At 38.8% G+C, this 21082-nt stretch overlaps 1 protein-coding gene across 2 annotated transcripts in view; it reads left to right on the top strand.

Annotated features, from left to right (window-relative positions):
• The first annotated feature begins 3939 nt into the window (after positions 1 to 3939).
• rasa4 (RAS p21 protein activator 4) overlaps positions 3940 to 21082 on the top strand; it is a 34746-nt gene continuing 17603 nt past the window's right edge. Inside the window, exons 1-4 of one of the 2 annotated variants that reach the window (XM_046838581.1) lie at positions 3940 to 4250; positions 10637 to 10693; positions 12927 to 13040; positions 13298 to 13359. In XM_046838581.1, the coding sequence (XP_046694537.1) occupies positions 4186 to 4250; positions 10637 to 10693; positions 12927 to 13040; positions 13298 to 13359 (298 nt within the window). In that variant the 5' untranslated portion in view covers positions 3940 to 4185. Of the gene's footprint in view, positions 4251 to 4810; positions 4943 to 10636; positions 10694 to 12926; positions 13041 to 13297; positions 13360 to 21082 lie in introns of those variants that run through there. The other variant, XM_046838582.1, reaches the window with a different exon arrangement.

The following is a 21082-nucleotide window of genomic DNA, read 5'->3' as shown; positions in this document are numbered from 1 at the left end:
ACTGATTTTTCTAAGGTTTTATGGACTGATGAAATGAGAGTGAGTCTTGATGGGCCAGATGGATGGGCCCGTGGCTGGATTGGTAAAGGGCAGAGAGCTCCAGTCCGACTCAGGCGCCAGCAAGGTGGAGGTGGAGTACTGGTTTGGGCTGGTATCATCAAAGATGAGCTTGTGGGGCCTTTTCGGGTTGAGGATGGAGTCAAGCTGAACTCCCAGTCCTACTGCCAGTTTCTGGAAGACACCTTCTTCAAGCAGTGGTACAGGAAGAAGTCTGCATCCTTCAAGAAAAACATGATTTTCATGCAGGACAATGCTCCATCACACACGTCCAAGTACTCCACAGCGTGGCTGGCAAGAAAGGGTATAAAAGAAGAAAATCTAATGATATGGCCTCCTTGTTCACCTGATCTGAACCCCATTGAGAACCTGTGGTCCATCATCAAATGTGCGATTTACAAGGAGGAAAACAGTACACCTCTCTGAACAGTGTCTGGGAGGCTGTGGTTGCTGCTGCACGCAATGTTGATGGTGAACAGATCAAAACACTGACAGAATCCATGGATGGCAGGCTTTTGAGTGTCCTTGCAAAGAAAGGTGGCTATATTGGTCACTGATTTGTTTTTGTTTGGTTTTGAATGTCAGAAATGTATATTTGTGAATGTTGAGATGTTATATTGGTTTCACTGGTAAAAATAAATAATTGAAATGGGTATGAATTTGTTTTTTGTTAAGTTGCCTAATAATTATGCACAGTAATAGTCACCTGCACACACAGATATCCCCCTAAAATAGCTAAAACTAAAAACTACTTCCAAAAATATTCAGCTTTGATATTAATGAGTTTTTTGTGTTCATTGAGAACATGGTTGTTGTTCAAATTAAATCCTCAAATAAAATTAATCCTCAAAAATACAACTTGCCTAATAATTCTGCACTCCCTGTAAAAGCAAACATGACATTTGTCCTTCGGATTTTTTTTTTTCTCCCCTTCGAGCGTCAAACGATTTATCTTTCCATGTAGGCATATGGTTGGGTTGATAAGACTTTTATAACAAAAGGCTTTTTCTTTTTTTTCGTTCGCCTGTGAAAAGTTTCAGTTCCCTTTTTGACAACTCTTCTTTTTTTCTGGTTCCATCATTTATCACTGGACTCATATCATTTCTAACCATGTGCTTCTAATGCTACACAATCCAAGATCTATTGAAAACAGGCTGCAGAGCTCTGAATGCAAAAAGAAAGTGGTTAAAACGTGAATGTATAAAAATCAAACACGTATGGTTGAAAATTAAGTACAGTGCAACCTCGAAACTCGCAGGGGGTTACGTTTTATGACCCCTCACGAGTCACAAAAAATGGCTAACACAAGCTACAGTAATAAATCATTTTCTCCAAATTGTTCCTGTTGCTATGCGATTATTTTTTGTTATACCATATTGTTGCCTGATTCTCAGTTCTGACTAAAAAAATCTGACTGAACAGCAATTTTTTTTATAGTAGTCCAACTGCAAGATTCATATTAATATATAGTGTAATCGTAACAGTTCATTGAAGTTCAATTAAATTTTATTTGGACATTGTGACAATTTCAACAATGGACACTGGCCGCAAAGCAGCTTTTACAGTTTTAAATAAATTAGAAATCTACGTTATATATAAATTAGTCTCTATAAGTTTATCCTTAATGAGCAAACCAGTGGTATCAGTGACAAAGAAAAATTTCCTGAGATGATAGGAGGATTAAACCATCAGAGAAACCGTACTCAAAAGGGTGTCCTCATCTGGGTGAAACCAAATGTCTATTTATTTTGTTGATTGCAAAACTGTTCAATAGCAATTGCATCCTTAAGCCATTGCATCCATCTTCATGGTTACTAAGTTTAAATCTTCACAGTAGCTTCCTGGATCTTTAGGATGGTCATCTGGAACTAGTGATATATACAATGTAAATGAGACAATTGTTGACTTGGTGAGGTTTTTCGCCAAGATTGATTATGGAATGAGTCTCCAGGGTCAGGGTCAAGTTTTCCATCACTGGGAATTCCTCAGTTTATAAAGGTGATTTTTTTATGTGAACTTATATTTTTAGTAAAACACGAGGCGAGGTCCATAAATATTTGTTCTGCATCTTTGGTCTGCATCAGTTATGTCAGGTTTTTATTTACTTTCTGTCTCTTTGATTTGGTAATGAAGGTAAAAAGAATTGGACTTGGAGTTTCAGGCAACCGAAGACTACAACAGGTTTGCGAAGGCAGATGAAATCATAGATTATACACCATCCTGATTGTTCATATTTGAATGGGTCACATGATTGAATCACATGACTAAACATTGTATTTTGAATAGCTGTATTTTTTCACAGTAGTATGGTGTTTCTAAATGTATCTACTTGAGAGAACGTTGTGAAAAAGTTAATTTCTGCTGCACAAAAATGTCATATCAGTCCCTGAATGTCGAGAAAAGGTGCAGATTCATATTTGTCCAGATTTATGTGGCCCTAGTGTTTATAACACATATAAGCTGTAAGTGCAGACTATCAGATTTTTTTTTAATTATTGCAGTGGGGGGCTTCAGTGAGGTCTCACTTAATCAATCCACCTCAATACCGCCATTTTGATGCTACAGCTATAGAGACCATCAATATTAAAGAGAAACCGCATCACAGACAGGGATTTCATACAGTGAGAATGAATACAATCACTAAAGCAAGAAACCCAATGAACTCAACCCAACCTTTCCTCATGATATCCAGCTTTTCTTGGAAAGTCTGTCTTGTAAATGTCCTTGTAAGTATATATGTGACCAAATCAATTCCTTCTCCTGTCAGTCATTGTGGAATGATAAAAACAGCTATTAAATTTACACGAATATATGTATGCTCGCGCAGTTCGCTTCAGATGCAGGTTACGAGCTCTGACTAGTGCACTCTCTGGCCATCCAATCAAAAGACGTAATAATGTTGACATGATTGTACGCTTTTTAGATGTTGCAAACTTACAGTCTGATTGTTAAAGCAACAGCTTTAATCTGCATGAACTGTACAATGTAAGAGCTTGCTGATGCTGACTGTAAAGGCTCAAGGCAGAAAGATACCGCTGACCCCACCAACACGTGATGTGATGGCTGAAATCTGATTGGATAGAAACTCTAGACTATTGGGAATAATTTAATACATATTCATGGGAAAAAATAGATTAACACATAATTCAGTGATTCTGATAGGCCAGCAGGGAAGGCCTTAATGGACCATCACTGATTAAATGAGATAATTGGTCAGGATGCCTTCCAAATGCCATAAATGTGAACGTTTATACGCATATAAAAGCAAGCTGTAAATGATCGCCAGATTCGGATGTAAAACCCGAACACAATACCGTCCGCAGACTCTAATGTGGTGGAAAAACCTACTGACTGACCCGAAACGCTGGGGACTTTTCAGAACTGTTAAATGTACACAGATCGTAAACTTTTTCCGATTATAATCCATTTATTCGAAGTGACCATCATGCACGGTCATGCTGTAAATTGTTACAACGCTGATATTCAGTGAACAGAACGAGTGCATTGATATGAAGCATGTTATTTGCCCTCTGAGCCGGAACTACTATCAGATCAACATGTAGACATATTTATGAGAATATAAAATAAAGAAAAGGAAGGACTTTAAGGTAAGGCAACCTGACAAGAAAAACGTGTTACTCCTGTAGATAGTATGGAACTATCAAAACCTACCACACCCTCCTTCAGGGTTGCCAAATGTAATTTCTATTTTTATTTTTTGAAAGAAATAAAATTTTGCATTCTTTCTATTGTATTTGCGTTCGCAAAATGTAGTGTGAGTGTGTGTCCACGAGGTTAAGCCATCACTGGCATTGAAAGAGTATTGGGCGTGTTTTAAACCGAGGATTACGAATGAGGGATTCATTACGATCTGGCAACCCTGTCTGGCACTCGAGCTTTGCACGCGCACTGAGCGTGTCGTCCGGAGGTAAATCTGTCTGTACTGATCAGCGCGCGCGTATACTCTATGTGCATGCGAATATGTAGCTGAATGTGTGTGTGTGTGTGCCAGATGTGCGAGTGCGCGTGCATTGGCTCTTAGGCTTCAAATTGAGTTGTGTACATAAATGCAATGATCAGACCGTCACCTGCTATTAGTGTATCGAAACAGCTGGTACACCGGTACAGATGGCCAAGAGGAGCACGCTCTTTATCCGGATCGTGGAAGGCAAAAATTTGCCCATCAAGGATATGTGAGTAACAGGGTATTGCCATTTCCAAGGGGACATTCCAAGGAATTGGTTTTGCATCTGATCTGGGAAGAGAAAAGTTCATCTAAGGATCACTGGAGGTGCACCCACATTGCAATAATATATATTTTATATACCTTAAATTACATAAAGGATTTTTTTTTCTATTTCATTCCCAGTGTAAGAATATATTGCATTATATTATTACATTGTATTATTTACTGCAATACCAGGCTGCCATATTTAATTTCTTTACATCTCTATATATAATGTTATTGCATTTGAGTGAGAATGTACTATTACAACAATATGATTATTAATATGATTTTATAATATTATACACATTTTCTTATATATATATATATATATATATATATATATATATATATATATATATATATATATATATAGCTGCAAGTTTTAAGGATTTTAAATATCCTTTGGTACTCTTCCATCCCCTAAACCTATACACATATCACTTATTTTTACTATGACGTTTAGGCAGATCTATCAGGATCTGGGATCTATCACGTAGATGATATGATATGACAGCATTAATCCATGACTGTAAATAGGCAGGGCTCTTTTGAAAAAGGAAGGTATTATTTCCTTTTGTGACATTGCATCCTCTTTCGAATCACAAACAGCTCTCAGAGTTGAGGGATTACGTGCCATTTTGTGTTATAGGGAATTAGGTGAGTATTGTATTAAATGGTGGGAAATGTATGTTCAGAGTTGTTATTGATGAACTAGAAATGTACAAAAGAAATTGTGGTTAAGGATGTAAATTCCCTTCATTTGGAAGAAAAAAATACTCTTTTTTTTATGCACCTGGTTTTAAAAAAATAATTTTGTCGCTTTAAAAAAAAAACATTATGCGCAGATATTATCCAGCCTGATAATAAAGTGCCTCTCGAATTCAGAACGAAGGCTGGAGCTTAATTCCTTCTAATGGAGTGTGCACTTTTCACGGGAACTGTTTGGTATTAACATGTAAGCACACGTCAGATGAGACTCTAAACACTTCACTGAATTGATACGATGATAAAAAGTCAAGTCAGGCATCCCTGGATAGTGGATTATACCGAGCAGGTCTTTGAACCGCAGTTAAAACAAGTGGGTTTTTTTTTTTTTTCGATTTCTCATGAGCATCGGTTATGAAACCAGGCTTCGCCCACAGCTTAGGCACTACCTTTCCATGTTGCATCCAACCAGAGGTGGCAAAAGTACACACATCCTTCACTTGATTAGAACTTATGTTTAAAAATACTCTGGTAGAAGTTGAAGTACTAACTATCATTTTTTACTCAGGTTAAAGTAAAGAACTTTGGGCTCTGACATGTACTTAAGTAAGAAAGTAGCCATTACTACCACCTGTTTTAGTGTCACGCTGGTAACTGGACTTCATGTCATATTATTATAAGGGCTGTCAAGTTTTTAATGCTCTAATCTACATGGGCATGGAGAAATATGGATGCTTTATAAAAAATGTATGTTTATTATTAGTAAAACCAAACTCAACATTAAGCATTAAGACATAAATTTAATTTTACATGTTATTACGGTGTTTTAAATTACGTAAATCATCAGGACACCAAACAGAACTTTTGCTATGTTTCCAAACGGTCGGTTAATGAGGTGACACCGTAGAAACTGTACCACTTCTAACTTCTATACAGATTACATAATCAGGGAATATTCAAAGTAGACATTTCGAGTTTTCTATTCGTATATTTATTATGTCAGTGAGGCGAGTATTCACTGATATTCAGGTTGTTTTATTTATGATTGTGAAGAAAGATGACGGAGATGGCAGAGAGCGCCCCCTGTCTGTTTTCTTTTTACAAAAGCACAGAGTTTTGTTGATATATGAGTGTGTATAAATAAAAGTAGACCCTTTACAGATTAGAATGATGTATTGCTCTTATCTGTACGTTAAAAAAAGACAGCGCTATTTAAGTTCGTTTTGGCGTTATGAAGAAAAAATGGCACAAAACGCGCCGGTGCGTTTGCAGACCCTAGAGGGTTAATTGCCGGGTGTGCACATCATAACGGATTTTGGTGCTGATTTGAGACTTGGTGCATCAGTAAAACAAATGTTTAGAAATGAATTTATTAGAGGGACAGCACATGTAGGACGTTTTGGAGACAAGGTGAGGGAGGCGAGATTGAGTTGTTTTGGACATGTGCAGAGGAGGGACATGGGGTATATCGGTAGGATAATGCTGAGGATGGAGCCACCAGGATGGAGGAAAAGAGGAAGACCAAGGAGGAGGTTTATGGATGTGGTGAGGGAAGATATGCAGGTAGTTGGGTTAAAAGAGGCAGATGTAGAGGACGAAGGGGCATAGAGACGGATGATCCGCTGTGGCAAATCCTAATGGGAGAAACCGAAAGAAGAAAAAACACCGTATAGAACACAAGCAGAGAAAAGATGATGGTGATCAGGAATGTCTCTGTTCTCAGTCATGTTTACATCACTGATTCTCTCTGTTCATGTTAACCCCATAACTTGTTGCCTTCTGCCATGCTTGTTGTTAGCTTTGTAAACTAGACTACGTCTGTGGTGTGTGAGAGCCAGGAAATGATACACCAGTGGTAGGTTGAAAAAGCCGCGGAATGACAGGAAACAGGTTAATGGGCTGAAAACGGTGAAATGAAAAGAAAAAATATTGACATTTCACCAGACAGATTCAAACGAAAGTAACAAACCTTTTTTTAAAAATGTAAGAAGTAGAAAAGTAAGATATTTGTGTAAAAATGTAATGAGTGAAAGTGAAAAGTTGTGCGAAAAATAAATAGTGAAGTACTGATACCTGAAACATCGACTTAAGTACAATAATGAAGGATTTGTACTTCGTTACTTCCCACTTCTGCAGAGATCTGGGTCACGGCTGGACGAATGATGCTTCATTATTTCGAACATTTCCGCCTGACCCCTGGCACTGAAGTTTTGGTAAGATTTCGAGAATGCCCCAGTTTGTGTTTTCTTGTTTGCAGGCTTGGTGACGTTCCAACATGTGAGTGTGTGTGTGTGTACGTGTGTGTGTGTGTGTGTGTGCTACCGCTGAGGGACAGATGTCGTGTGGAGTGTTTACACTGACACTGTGGTGACTTTGCCAAGTCGAGCGGCGACAGATTGCATCCGAGCGGCTTCGCAGACAGGGCCTCACACGCCCCGTGCTTGGGAATATGAGAATGAATGGCGTTCCATCTGTGGAATAAATTTCCGAAAGAAAAGAGGAGTTGTGTTTAAAAAGGACAAGTGCAATCAAATTCCTGTCTTTATGAGTAATGGGCTTATTGTAGATTGGCAGTAAGAGTGATTTTGAGATGTGCTTAGTCTCATTTTGAAATATCGCTATGTGTAGTTCCTCTCCTGGTTTTTGTTTTATCAGTCTTTGTCTTTCTACTAGGCGAGCAGACGGATCAAATAGTCTCACACGGCCTTTTAAAAAGTTCAGCTCTTGGCTTCGGGACAGGGCCGGTGACTGGACTTTGTCGTCCTTAAGACTTTCCAGAGGTGCATTCCGAAAGAGCTCGTCTGAGCCAGCGAGTGTGTTTGTGTGTATATGTGTGTGTGTGTATGTGCGAACAGCTTCGCTATCATCTTTCTGCAGGTAACGTGCAGACAAATGTGCAGCGTGTGGTTCAACTGCCAGGCCACGCAGATGTCTGATGTAACACCTGTCACTGACAGACAGTTTTTCACCCTTATACTGACAACAGGCAGAGATGAATCACCTTATCCAGTGGCACATTCCCTCTTATTACACACACACATATACTGCTTCACCTCTGGCAGTCATTTGCTCCCCAAGGTCTTTGTGGTTGTAGTCTTTCTAATTCTTGTTTTTTTGCTGCACTTTTAGACTCATAAACTTCGACAATTCCAGTATCTTCTTTAAAAAAAAAAAAAAAACCTCTAAATATGTCTCACAGTCAAAAAACTTTCAACTTGCTAAGTTGCAGTGGTGGACTATAACAAAGTCAATGTTACTGTACATAAGCAGCTTTGTCCCGTATCTGTACTTTACTGAAGTATTTGTATTTGGGGAGATTTTACTTTAACCTCACTACATTTCAAAGTCAAATATTTAACTCAAATACATTTTGCGAAATCAGTCGTTCATTTTTATTTTTTTTATGAGGATAAAATCCTGGTCAAACACGCAGCAAGCCACCAATCAGGGTTGAGCGCGTGCTCTGTTTTAAACTTGTTTTGATTGGCGCTTGGTGGCATCTACTTATCACCAACATACAGTTCAGCATCAGTTCAACAGCAAGCAGAACATTTTGTGAATAATAAATGACGGAAGAAACTCCGGACTCGAACTCGCTGCAACTCCAGTGGCCTTATTTACGCAAAGTACCGTGATTTCCGGACTATAAAGCACACCCATATATAAGCCGCACCCACTGAATTTTACAAATATTTTTATTTTTAACACCAATGTCTACACTAATGTACTTTACACAGGCTTTAACGAAAGACACGTTACTCACGGGTGAAATATGTTGCGCTTCCTTTAGGAGCAGAGCGGTATTTTGGGAATAGCCTGCCACTGCATTCTTCCGGTATTACTGCGTGTGTGTAAGACTGAGGAATATGTCCTTATTATTTTCTGATGCTCATTTCTAAATTTCTTTGACTAACCCATAACGCTGTTGCCGAGAAAAGCCGTGCAGCTCAGAACACAGGTGAGGTGCGTTTTTTTCGTTTCCGTTCGGAAATTTCATTGGCCTAATGTTATGGGGTTCAGTTTTTTGGCTTGAAGTTTGTGAAACCGGGAAAAACCCAGAAAAATTCATAAATTAGCCCTTCGTTGTTTAAGCCGCGGGGTTCAAAACGTGGGAAAAAAGTAGCGGCTTATAGTCCAAAAAATACGGTAGTTGAATGTTTTGGGCTCGTGATAGTTTTAATAGATATCAATCAGGGTTTGGGTAATTAATATCATTCTATTAATAGATTCGTGTGTTAAGAGTCTTTTCACATCAACTAAGTTGATTAACCAAGAGCACTGTGACAGAAATGATAATAGGTACATTCAAATATTATATATAATATATTATAATAAATTATAGTACTTTGGATACTAAAATACATTTGGCTGCAAACATTTGTGTACTTTTACTTTTACTGGAGTAATAATTAACTCAACTACATGGTTTTGTGTACTTTGTCCACCACTGCCAATTAAAGGAGAAACAATAAATAATTGATAAATAATCTATTATGTTTGAAGAATCCAGTTTTTATCCAGTCAACAGCACTCCCTCTATATATACCTGGCATTATTTGTAAAAAACAAAACAAAACACTGCACTCGGTCTCTAATTACATTGATTAGGTTTGTAGAGAACACGCTGACAGAATGAGGGGTTTTAATTGACTCAGCTAATAATATCCAGTGTACATCAACAGCATCACATGATGATGATGTAATGTAGCAAGACAAGGTGTGTATTTTTGTCACCCTCACCCTTAATGACAAGCGTTTAATGACACTTCTGGGGTCAATTTTCTGTATATTGTAAGAAAAGATTTAATTAGATTAGATTAGATTCAACTTTATTTTCATCGTGTAGAGCCAATGAAATGCAGTTAACATCTATCCAGAAGTGCATATGTGGCCTATTTACGATAAATATATTATTTTTTAATCTCAATTTGAATAGGGAAAAAAAAAATTATGTTTTAGGGATTGTCATGGTCAACATCTGAGTAAGTTTGTCTTTGTGATGTTATCATTGCTTGTTTTTTAATTCCATGCCTTCTTGACAATTCGCCAAAGGATTCCAGCGAAGTCACAGGACTGGTGCGGTTTAGGATGCGTAATTTCAAAGCAACGAACCTCCCTTTTTTCCGGGACGTGTGACATTAAAGTATGTTTTTGACTGAGCAGTCAGAGACCGTCAATTTATCTGTCTATGCGTCAGGCTACCCGTTTTGGAACTCGGCCTATGTGTGTATCTTGACTGGAGGTTGCTTTGAAGCTACGCTCTCCAAAGGCTTCAGTAGGGACTCCTTCACGTAGGCGTAGCCTTTGGCACAGGCTTTAACACACCAAAGGATTCACGTATCTCTACCTGTGGCACATGCGGTGAAAGAGTAACGGGAACAGGAACGGAAAAGCGAACGCAGCGGATGTGTTAAGACGTTCGTTACGGGTCTTCAGATGAAGAATGGGATTTGTGTTTGTATACTGGATATATACATTTTATTTTGGGCCATGCTTAAAAAGCCAATGAACATTGTCAGTGTCACATGCTGGTCTGGTAATAATGTTACTTAATGATTAGTTGAAAAAACTGGATGGAATTTACCACTTTAACCAGCGCTTTTTATACTTTTGATTTATTAACTGGTCTTATGAATTCTTTTGTAGAACCGGAAGCAGCGACCCATACTGCATTGTGAGAATTGACAACGAGGCCATTATAAGGTACAGTACAACTGATTTTCTGTTTTGCCTCATATTTAAACTCTTCTTCATCTCCTGTAAGATGATTAGCCTAGATTTAAAAGGTTCCCTACACCAAAGCTCATTTCCATTCCAGTCTTTGCAGTTGAAGTCCTGACTTTTATTTGCACAGAATAAACTGCTGAGAGCAGCAGCACGGAAAACAGCAGAAGCTGTGTTTGGTCGTGCTGTGCGCTCTGATGAAATATCGCTTTATTTATCAATGACGTCTCAACCCCCCGTGCTACATCGAGACCCCGGGAGCGGCCTCCGCAAATCAAACGGAATCGTGCGCCACGCTGAAAAGTCCATTAAGGAGGTGTCATAGCATCAGTGTCAGCACTGAGTGACTCAAGCGCTGCGTATGGTTCGCATTGCAGCAGCCTATAAATGGAATTCTTTCATATCCTGTAATTAAAAAATGGCGAAATGACATTCCATGTTGACACCGAGACACTGGTGAGTAATGAAAGCACTTAGTCATGAGGAATTAAACGTGCACATGAATCACAAAACCCACGGCATTCCACTGAAACCAGGAGACGAGTAGGTTTATTTTTCAAGGCTTCATGGTAACAGTACACTGGCATTTCAGACCAGAGTACATTGTAAAAAAACACAAGACTCTCCGTTTAATGGTTTACTCGCAGAATCGTCTTCATGTGATCCAAATAACTCAGAGTGTTTACTGAGACCGTATTGGTTTCTCTGTGTTGCCAAGTACCAACAGACCCTGTAATCCATTTTGTTGAATTTCATAGAATACTAATACGATTATTATGGAAATGAGGTATAATTCATTCTTTTAAAAGGCAAGCGTTTCCTTTGTAAATCACTAACAATTTTTTTTTTATAGTCGATTCCGAATATGATGAATATGATAAAGTCGACACATACGTGTTTTTCATGTTTTTATGCAACAAACTAGGTCATTTAACCGCATGATTAACTAGGACCTGACAATTTTAAAAATGTCCAGATGTTCCACTTGAATTTCATTGAAAAATCTTTTTTTAGCATGAATACCAGCTTTATACACTCTTGGCATCTGGAAAGTTTATTTCTCCAAACATTGATATGAAATAGAATTGCCGGAAGCAGCGACCCGGCAATAGTTCTTTACTCGCTTTAGACTTTAAGTCATGCTGATACCAACTGTATATAAACTTTCTTTCGGCTTATCCCTTCAGGGGTCGCCACAGAGGATCATCGTTATTCGAGAATCGCATGTTCGATTTGGCACGTTTTTACGCTGGATGCCCTTCCTAACACAACCCTCCCTATTTATCCGGGCTTGGGACCGGCACTAGGAGTGCACTGTCTTGTGCAACCCTAATGGCTGGGGTTGGTTCCCTGACCGTATATACTCTCCAGTTAATCTACGATATATTATAAAACGTTTGTATACACCTGTCAATCACAAGCATATATAGGCTTTTTTAACTTATTGCCTCCAAGTTGCTTTTAGACAATTGAAGAACTTGAGTGTCCTGCACAGTGCTCTGACTTCAACCAACACCTTTGGGTGGAACTTGGACTCCGTCTGCACCCCAAGACTCATAAATCATCAGGCTTCACTAAAACTCGTGTTTCTCAGTCAACACAAATACCCCCATTCTGTAAATGCGGCAAAATTAAGAGGAAGCCTTTCACAGAAGATTGATCCAGGAAGTTAGTATAACAGCAAAGAGAACCTAAATCTGGACTGGAATCTAATGGTCTTTTTTTTGGTAGTTGGAAGTTAACGACAGTAAGTTGGGAATCTTATAGTACATTATATAACACAGGAGGTCCCAAATGAGCTCTAAATGGTAGGTAGAGATGTTAGCTTAGTGGTTTGGATCCAAAAGGTCATGAGCTCAAATCCCAGCCACACCAACCTGAAACTCCTGGGCCCCTGAGCAATTCACCTAACCCCATTGCTGCTGAGTTGTATTAATGCGAAAAATCTAAGTCACTCTGGATAAGGGCGTCTGCCAAATGCCATGAATGTAAGGAAAATGGGCGGACCCGAGCACCAGGAATATTACATTGGGAATACATCCAACAAAGTGCAAACCCAACAATGCTAAGAACTATAATGCAAAGGGTTTTAGGACCAGTTAGCACTTTTCACATACACTTGTGCTAACAGCTAACTAGTCTCAGATTGTTTTAACTGACAAATTGCTTCAGCTTTGTTTTTAAGATTGTTTTTAATACCCTTTCTACTTAGGACAGCAACAATATGGAAGACTCTGTCCCCATTCTGGGGAGAGGAATACAACGTCCACGTTCCACCTTCCTTTCACACGGTGTCCCTGTATGTGATGGATGAGGACAATCTCAGGTCAGGGTCTTAATGTGCGTCACACAAACAACGCCATGTCCTCTCCACTTCATTCATAATGAGTCATTCATATGCTGTTTTGCTAATGTCTCTATAATCGAATATATATATATATATATATATATATATATATATATATATATATATATATATATATATATATATATATATATATATATATATATATAATTATCGACGATAGTAATTAACTCTGCGAATATCGTCAAATGTTTTTTCTTTATGTGGTTTTGTTCCAGCCGTGATGATGTCATCGGAAAGGTCTCGATCAGCAAAGAAGCACTTGGTGTCAAACCACAAGGTAAAGCACTTAATCACAGTATTGCATGTTAGCTCAGAATCACCCATAATGACTTGGTAGATCACATGAGTCCTGGTTTCAAATAAGTGCATCATTAACCTTTTGCAAATTCACCCCAAGACTCCAGAATACAAGCAGCCCTTGTCTATCTCACTTCCCTGAACTGTATATGGTAATTCCTCATACCCAAGGGTTGTTTTTTCCCTCTACGTAGTATGCACCATAAAATCTAATTGATTATTTTGTTAAATAGTTTCACTGCAAAATGCCTTTCATACTTAAAATATGTATATATATTTTAGGATTTTTATACACATCAAGGCAGCAACTTGAAACAACATTACCTATGTCTATAAAATAGTACCTGTAACATAGTACCTATAATGTGTACCAAATAGAAATTATATAAATAATCAACCTCAAATTCAGATTCTCTATATCGAAAAAGAATTTGTCATTGTAATGTTATATAATATGTAAAACTGAAGTGGCATGGAAAAACATTGGGCCATATTGTTTTGTTCAGAATATGTGGTTGCCTTGGTTCCTTAAACCCCCACACAAGGTTGTCTTAAACCTTTTTGTCCACTGATAAAGGTATCTTGTGAATATCAGTATTGAAAAAGCCAATGGTTGAAAATCGACTTCTTCATTCCAGGCCAAGGACATGACCTAGTGGTAGTATCTACAGTGACCGTACCTTACACCACCCTCTATAGTTTGTGTGGATGGAAACCATCAAGTACAATCCGAACTCTTGAAATAAAAACAGAAATCCATGGAGAGTTTGATAAATAGCTAATTAGCTAACCAATCTAGGTTATTTTGTTTTGATTTGAGCATTGGTTGTTTTGTTTGTATGGATTCGAGCTTGTGCCTCATGAGAGATGCAGGCCTCTGAAGTGCGTAAACCTTAAACTTCAAATAGTTTAGCAACAGAGTCCCACCAGGAGACTGTCAGGGCTGACTCATGCATGGGCAGGGCTCAATTGATGTTCAGGAGGCTAAAGACAGAGGTAACTGAGTCACAGAATGCTGCGGGGGCCGACATTCTCTCAAGTGGCGGAGAACCTTATTCACGGCATGAGTGGGCAACGATTTACATCGGTTGACCCTGCGTCGACATGGAACCGACAGGACCAAGATAAGAACCTTTAATAATTGCTCTCTGCTCATTTACACAGTTTTATTATATATACTGTACATACACCAACCAGCTACAACATTAGCACTGATTACTACAGTATACAGTACATATATATATATATTTATTAAAATGGCACAGGTCAAAGGGTGCAGCACTGTTTTTTTTTCATAGGCAAACTAGGCAGTCGCCTAGGGCAAAACCAGCTGAGGGGTGGCAGTGAGCGCCCCCTGCCCCACCACCATTTCTAATATTTGCCTGTTTTTCTGCTGAAGTTTAATATACAGTATATGTTTACATACTTGAATTCGGGTAATTTTACAATGATTATTTAGGTGTTTAACTTTTTTATCGAAGGTTGCAATAGATTTGCATGGTGTGGGGGTGGAGCATCATTGTGGGAGGGCGGAGCCATTGGGGTGTTGACAATAGTAATCTTGTCTAGGGTGCCAAAAAAACTAGAAACTGTGAATGCTTGGGATATATTAGGCAACAAGTGTGCAGTTCTCAAAGATCTGAGGGTTGAAAGCACGAACAATTTGCAATCATAAGGACCTGAGTTACTGGGTCAGATCAGCCAAAGTGCTATGACCATTATGCCTGATCGGTGTATTTATGTGGCACCAAATGTGATTCTGGACATTTCTAGATATGCACCTCTATTTGTGTACATGTAATGCATATCAGAGGCTGTTCTATGTCTCGTTAGTCCTCATGGCGCATCCAAGAACTAGCCATTTATACGCTCACCCTCTACTCCATGAAGCGAGACAGCTTTTGAACTCTCTTCTTTTCTCGCAAGCCATGCCGGTTATATTTTAATGAGAAGGTGGTTGGGACGCATAGAAATAGCAGCACACTCCCTACGTGGCTGTTGACAGGTTGAGAATGCGTTGCCCAGCTGGAGGCTAGCAAGTGACTGGAGTACATCACCAGGAAGTGAACTGTTTTTGGAAAAATTGGGACGACCTGGAAAAAACACGTTATGACTTTTTCTAATCGATTAAACCCCACACCTGGTTTGCCACCTATAGAGGTGCTGATGTGAGCGGTAACCCAGTTTATCGGGTCGATTATGTAAAACTGTGACATATGCTGCGGTAATCAGCGGCCTGACGGAATGAATGACTGACTGTCTGACTGCAGTCGGCGAATGGTGGCGATAATGAAAAGCGATGTGGATAAGGAGCATGACGCAGGCGTCATGATGAGACGGGATGAAATGTGAGAAGGAAAAAAAAAGCGCGAGGCAAACCTCATGGTTACAGGTCAGTGAATCACATAGTCACGTAAAGTCCAGTTTTCATAACTAAAACCATACTCATACTTATAGTATATCAGTATAATATACCATATAGTGTCATTCTCAACTGACTGATATGACTTAAGGGTTTACATGAAACCTTCCTTTTCTGATTTTACACCTGCAAGTAACCGATTTGACGGTGTATAGACTGTGTGTTGTCGTAAGTTGATCTGGGATTATTAGATCAATAATGACTGACCCTGGGACATAAAAAGGTGGCACCGTCTGCAGACAAGCCGTTTGAAGCAGAAGCATTTTAAAGGTTATCCCCAATGTGTGTGTGTGCGTGTGTGTGTGTGATGTCACTTCCCTGTAGACTTTCACAACATCACATGCCAGATCTTTAACAGCTGGTAATATCATAGCTATATGATATTTTCTCATGCCGTCTTTTGCCTTCGCGATCGGACGGTCTAATTCTCATCCTCGTTGTCCGAGGTTTCTTTCTCACACACAAACACACACACACACACACACACACACACACACACACACATGTGCAGGCCTGGTGGTTATTGTACTTAATTGCAATCCAATTTTCCCCTCTAACTGGACAGTTACAAACAATAATTTTTTTTTTTACATTGATTGCTTCTTCTTTTGTTTTTCCGAACCCGAGACCACAGGGACGCGGACTGGAAATGTTGGGCAAACAGCAGCGGCGAGTAATCGACTAAATTTGCAGAGCTCATTAACGTAACACGGGTTCAAAGCGAACGCCGAACATGCCTCCCGGTCACGTTCTGAAAGCAGCGTCGTGTTCAAAAACCCCTGGAGTGATACACGCATACAAACAGCAGAAGTGTTTTTTCCATTCATCTAAATGGTAAAAAAACTGACAAGGCCTAGCCGGGTGCAATTTATATTCAGGGTACTCAATGGAGCAAGACAAAAAAGAGCATAATGGAGCATGACATGGCTGACTTAGAATACTAATAGGGAAGAGAACTTGTGCCGACTTTTTCCATTGTGATACACACAGAGTGATTATGAAGGATTTCGCTGGAATCCAGTGATATAAATCCAGCAGCCTTCACTAATATTGGCAGCCTTGTTAAATATGTACAAAGGCGGCTGTGAAAAAAAGACCAACCCTATCTGTTCTTCCAAAACATTCACAAAATGGAATTTCCACTGATGTATATCAAAGTGCAAACACAAAATGGATTTATATTCTACACTAAAAAGTGAGTACACCCCTAACATTTCAGCAACCATTTTATTATATGGTTTTAAGGTACAATACTATAGAAATGAAACTTATATATATTTTAGAGTCAATGTGCAGCTTGTATAGCAGTAAAGATTTACTGTCCTCTAAAAATAATCCACATACAGCAATTATTGTCTAAATAGCTGGCAACAAAAGTGAGTACGCCCCAAGTGAACATGTCAAAACTGTGTCCAAAGTGTCAATATTGTGTGTGAGCACCATCGTTATCCAGCACTGCCTTAATCCTGCTGGCATGGAATTCACCAGAGCTGCACAGGTTGTTGCTGAGATCCTCTTCCACTCCTCCATAATGACTGCTGGATGTTAGACACAAATGGCACTTTTCCACCTTTTGCTTGAAGAGGCCCCACAGATGCTTAAAAGGGTTCAGGTCTGGAGACATACTTGTCCACTCCATCACCTTTGCCTTTAGCTTTCTCAGCAAATCTGTAAATCTGTACGGCTATACAAGCTGCACATTGACTACTTTAAAATATATCCAAGTTTTATATTTATAGTATTGTCCCTTCGGAAGATATACTAAAATGATTGCTGAAATGTGAGGGGTGTACTCACTTTTTGTGAGATACTGTGTTTGTGCCACAATTATTGCTACCGTTATGAATTCATGCATTTATACAATATATTTCAATTGATATTTTATATATTAGTGACTAGAAATTGTTCAACCATACCTTGTTTCACAGGAGTATAAATATGAGGTAACACATAAACCATACAGTGGAACCTCGGATTACGAGTTTAATTGGTTCCATCACTTTACTCTTAACCTGAAAAGCTCGTATCCCGATACAAATTTTCCCATAAGAATGAATAGAAACTTCGGTAATTCGTTCTGGACATCCAAAAAGTGTTTCTTAAAAAAAAAATAACGCCAATATTCACTAATATTATTTACTTTTAACATGTTATATTGAAATCGCATCATATAAAAACATATAAACATATAAAAAATAAATCTTTAAATGGTACCTTACCTTTAAGAAGTCTCGCTGCGTGCATGATGGAGACGACGTCCAGAGAAGCGGAGGAGGGAGAGTTATTGTTTGGAAGGAGAATTTCCATCAGGCTACTTTGTTGGCGGCATGGTGATAGGAATACGTACAGTATTTAAAGTTCAGTAATTCCACACTGTTAGAGCGACGAGCGGATGTGTATGTGCTGCACGAGAGCGCAGCGAGAGCACGTGGCGATACGTAAAAAACTAACCTGCCTGCGATTTTTCCGTGCGCAACGCTCGTATCCTAAAAAAATTCTCGTAACTAGAGGCAACATTTTTTATGAACTGCGATTCGTAACCTGAATTATACGTATGCCGGGGCGTTCGTAACCAGAGGTTCCACTGTATTATAAGGAATATAAGGAATATAGCTGTGGCAGAAGGTTGTTGAGCGTCTCAAAATGGAAAGTCGTTGTTTCTTTTCATATATCAGCAACAATGTGGACTAAATGTGGAATGTTTGAAAAGCATGTTTGGATCTGTTAGGTGTCGACATACTTTGATCATATAGTTTAATTTTGTGGATTTCCTGTTTATATCCACTACAGATTTGAATAGCTTTAGACTTTGTTTTGTTTTCATAAGTAGAATCCAAAAGATTAAAAGTATTTGCACCCGACATATGACTAATGTAGTTGCGAAGTACAGTGGAATGTTGAGCGAAATGCATTTCATTTGCTTGTCCCTTTCTGTGTTCTTCTTTCCTGCTGCTTTCGGGTCGTCCTGCAACTCTTTTCTGAATGGAAAAGATTGCATGTGAATAAAGAAGACGAAAGGGGCAAATTTATTTATCACAATTATACCCAAGGCTGTGATGTGCGACATGAGGTTGTTGAGCCTCACAAAATGCGAAGTCGGTGATTCTTTTCCTATATTAGCACCTCACACTGTGTCTTATTACCTATTTAATACCCTGCCTTACAGTCTGTACAGCAATGGAATGAAATCCACAAGGCGAGTTACACAATCGCTCCAGAATTCACACTTATTCTCTTGGTCAAAGGTGTAAAAGCAGTGTGACAGTTCTTGAATTTAAACCCTTAAACCTTCAGGTCACTAATGCAGCACTTGAAACCGCCGGGGTGCCCACTGACCCCTGTTTATAGTGCTTTGTTTCCTTGTTTCTCGCTCGATTGATTTCCTAAGCAGAGAGGGATGACGCGTTTTGTCTTTTGACCTTGCTTTTGCAGTTTCCCGATCTCTCTATAGAGTCTTATTCCTCAGCGGGTTTCGCTCTGATTCTCTCCGACATGTAATTCTGCCAAAGCTTACAGGTCTACGGTTAATCTGCGGACAGGAATTAATCGATTACACTAAGCTTCTTAAAGCCTGAGGCACAGAGATATTGATATGATGTCAGATTCATTTTCATCGTACAACGGGTGTACGTCTCAAGAGATCCAATCCAAGGGTCGATATTCAAACCTTACAAAAGAGCTTTGGGCAGTATAAAATATTGGTAAGGATACATGTATTATACAGTATAAAGTATATATACTGTATATTTGTTTAATTAACATTTAATAAAGGAGTCTTCACAGCATTGGATATATTAGTAGGTTTTCCACTATGAGAAAGTCCTCATTGTGGACTTGTTTTCTTGGTAACTTCAGGCAAAGAAACCTATATGTGATAGCAGAAATTAAGTGTTACAACATAACAATAAATGGATGAAAAGTACCAATTGTGGACCCATTAGATTTTCTTTTACTGGATGATCCTGCACTCTCATTGACTATTTATCGAAGGTAGATGCAGTCAGCTGATCTTACTGCTGCTAAAAAATTTTACCTCAGATTTGTCCCTTTGGCAGTCATATTTGATCGATATCGCTCTTTTAGAGTGTAAAATACACAACACTTAAGAAAAAACAATACAGTTTTGGTTGAATCTTGAGGATACAGAGTTGTATTTTATTTTGTTATCATTTGTTAATTGTTTTGTTGATTGTAATCAATCCCTACTTTTTTGCTCTTTTTACTTTATTATCCTGGAAGGATTGTCGACTTTTTTTTGTATAAGCTGTAAAGTACATAATAAAAAAAAACGCCTCAGATTCTAGTTAGTGTTGCGATTTTGTTAGAGTATGTTATAATATGATAATAAATTACGACTATGGAATGGTGCTATGAACACACAACTATGGAGTGCTAACGGCATCTCAAGAGCTGAAAAAAAGAATTTACATCTGTTTAAAACTTTTTAGACTTACAGATCGTACTCTCACGATTGGTCCTACTGTTAGAGCTTGGGCTTCTCGCTGATTTCTGAAGCAGCTGTTCATTAGCGCTGGCTGGTGAGATTATTTCGAAAGTGGTGCTGTGGCAAAGCAGGACACCCATCTGCTTTTTTCTCTGGCAAAGGAAACCGAAAGAATGTTGCAAAATGTGCTTTATAGTGAGAGCAAAACAAGATTAAGATAAGTATCAGGACACCTGACTTTTCCAGTCATATGTGTTTTTCTTTTTCCAAACTGTTACCACAAAAAAGTAAGAGGCACACAATTGGTGTCTTTGGATGTCTCAATGGAATGAGGAGACCCAAACCTGTTCCATCATGGCTCAAAGCTAGCTACATGAAGATATGCTTTACATGAACTGGATCTGCACCCCAGGTCTCCTCACCTCACCTACATCAGTACCTGACTTGACTAACACCCTTGTGGCTGAATGAGCACAAATCTCCACATCCAGACTTCAAAATCTTCCATATCTTCCCAGGAGAGTGGAGTTTATTATAACAGTAAATGGTGGAATACATTTCGGGTGGGATGTTCAAAAAAACGTGAGGTCAGTAAAAGTATCGAGACTCCACAAATGACTAACGTTGTTGTGAATTATAGATTTCGTTATCCGTGTTTGTTTTTCCTGCTGCTTTTTTACGTTCTCCAACTCTTCCGAGTGATCGCTGATTTCTTGACGACGCTATCCCCTGAGAGAGAGTGTTGTAAATTATCGCATATGAATAATGAAGACAAAAATGGGCAGATATTTAGTTCCCCATTGTTGTATGTATTTCCTGGTGATGAATTTGTTTAAA

Source organism: Silurus meridionalis, chromosome 25, assembly GCF_014805685.1.
Source record: "Silurus meridionalis isolate SWU-2019-XX chromosome 25, ASM1480568v1, whole genome shotgun sequence".
Taxonomy (NCBI): Eukaryota; Metazoa; Chordata; class Actinopteri; order Siluriformes; family Siluridae; genus Silurus; species Silurus meridionalis.
Note: the sequence above shows the minus strand (reverse complement) of the source record. Positions and strands in the feature narration are given on the sequence as shown.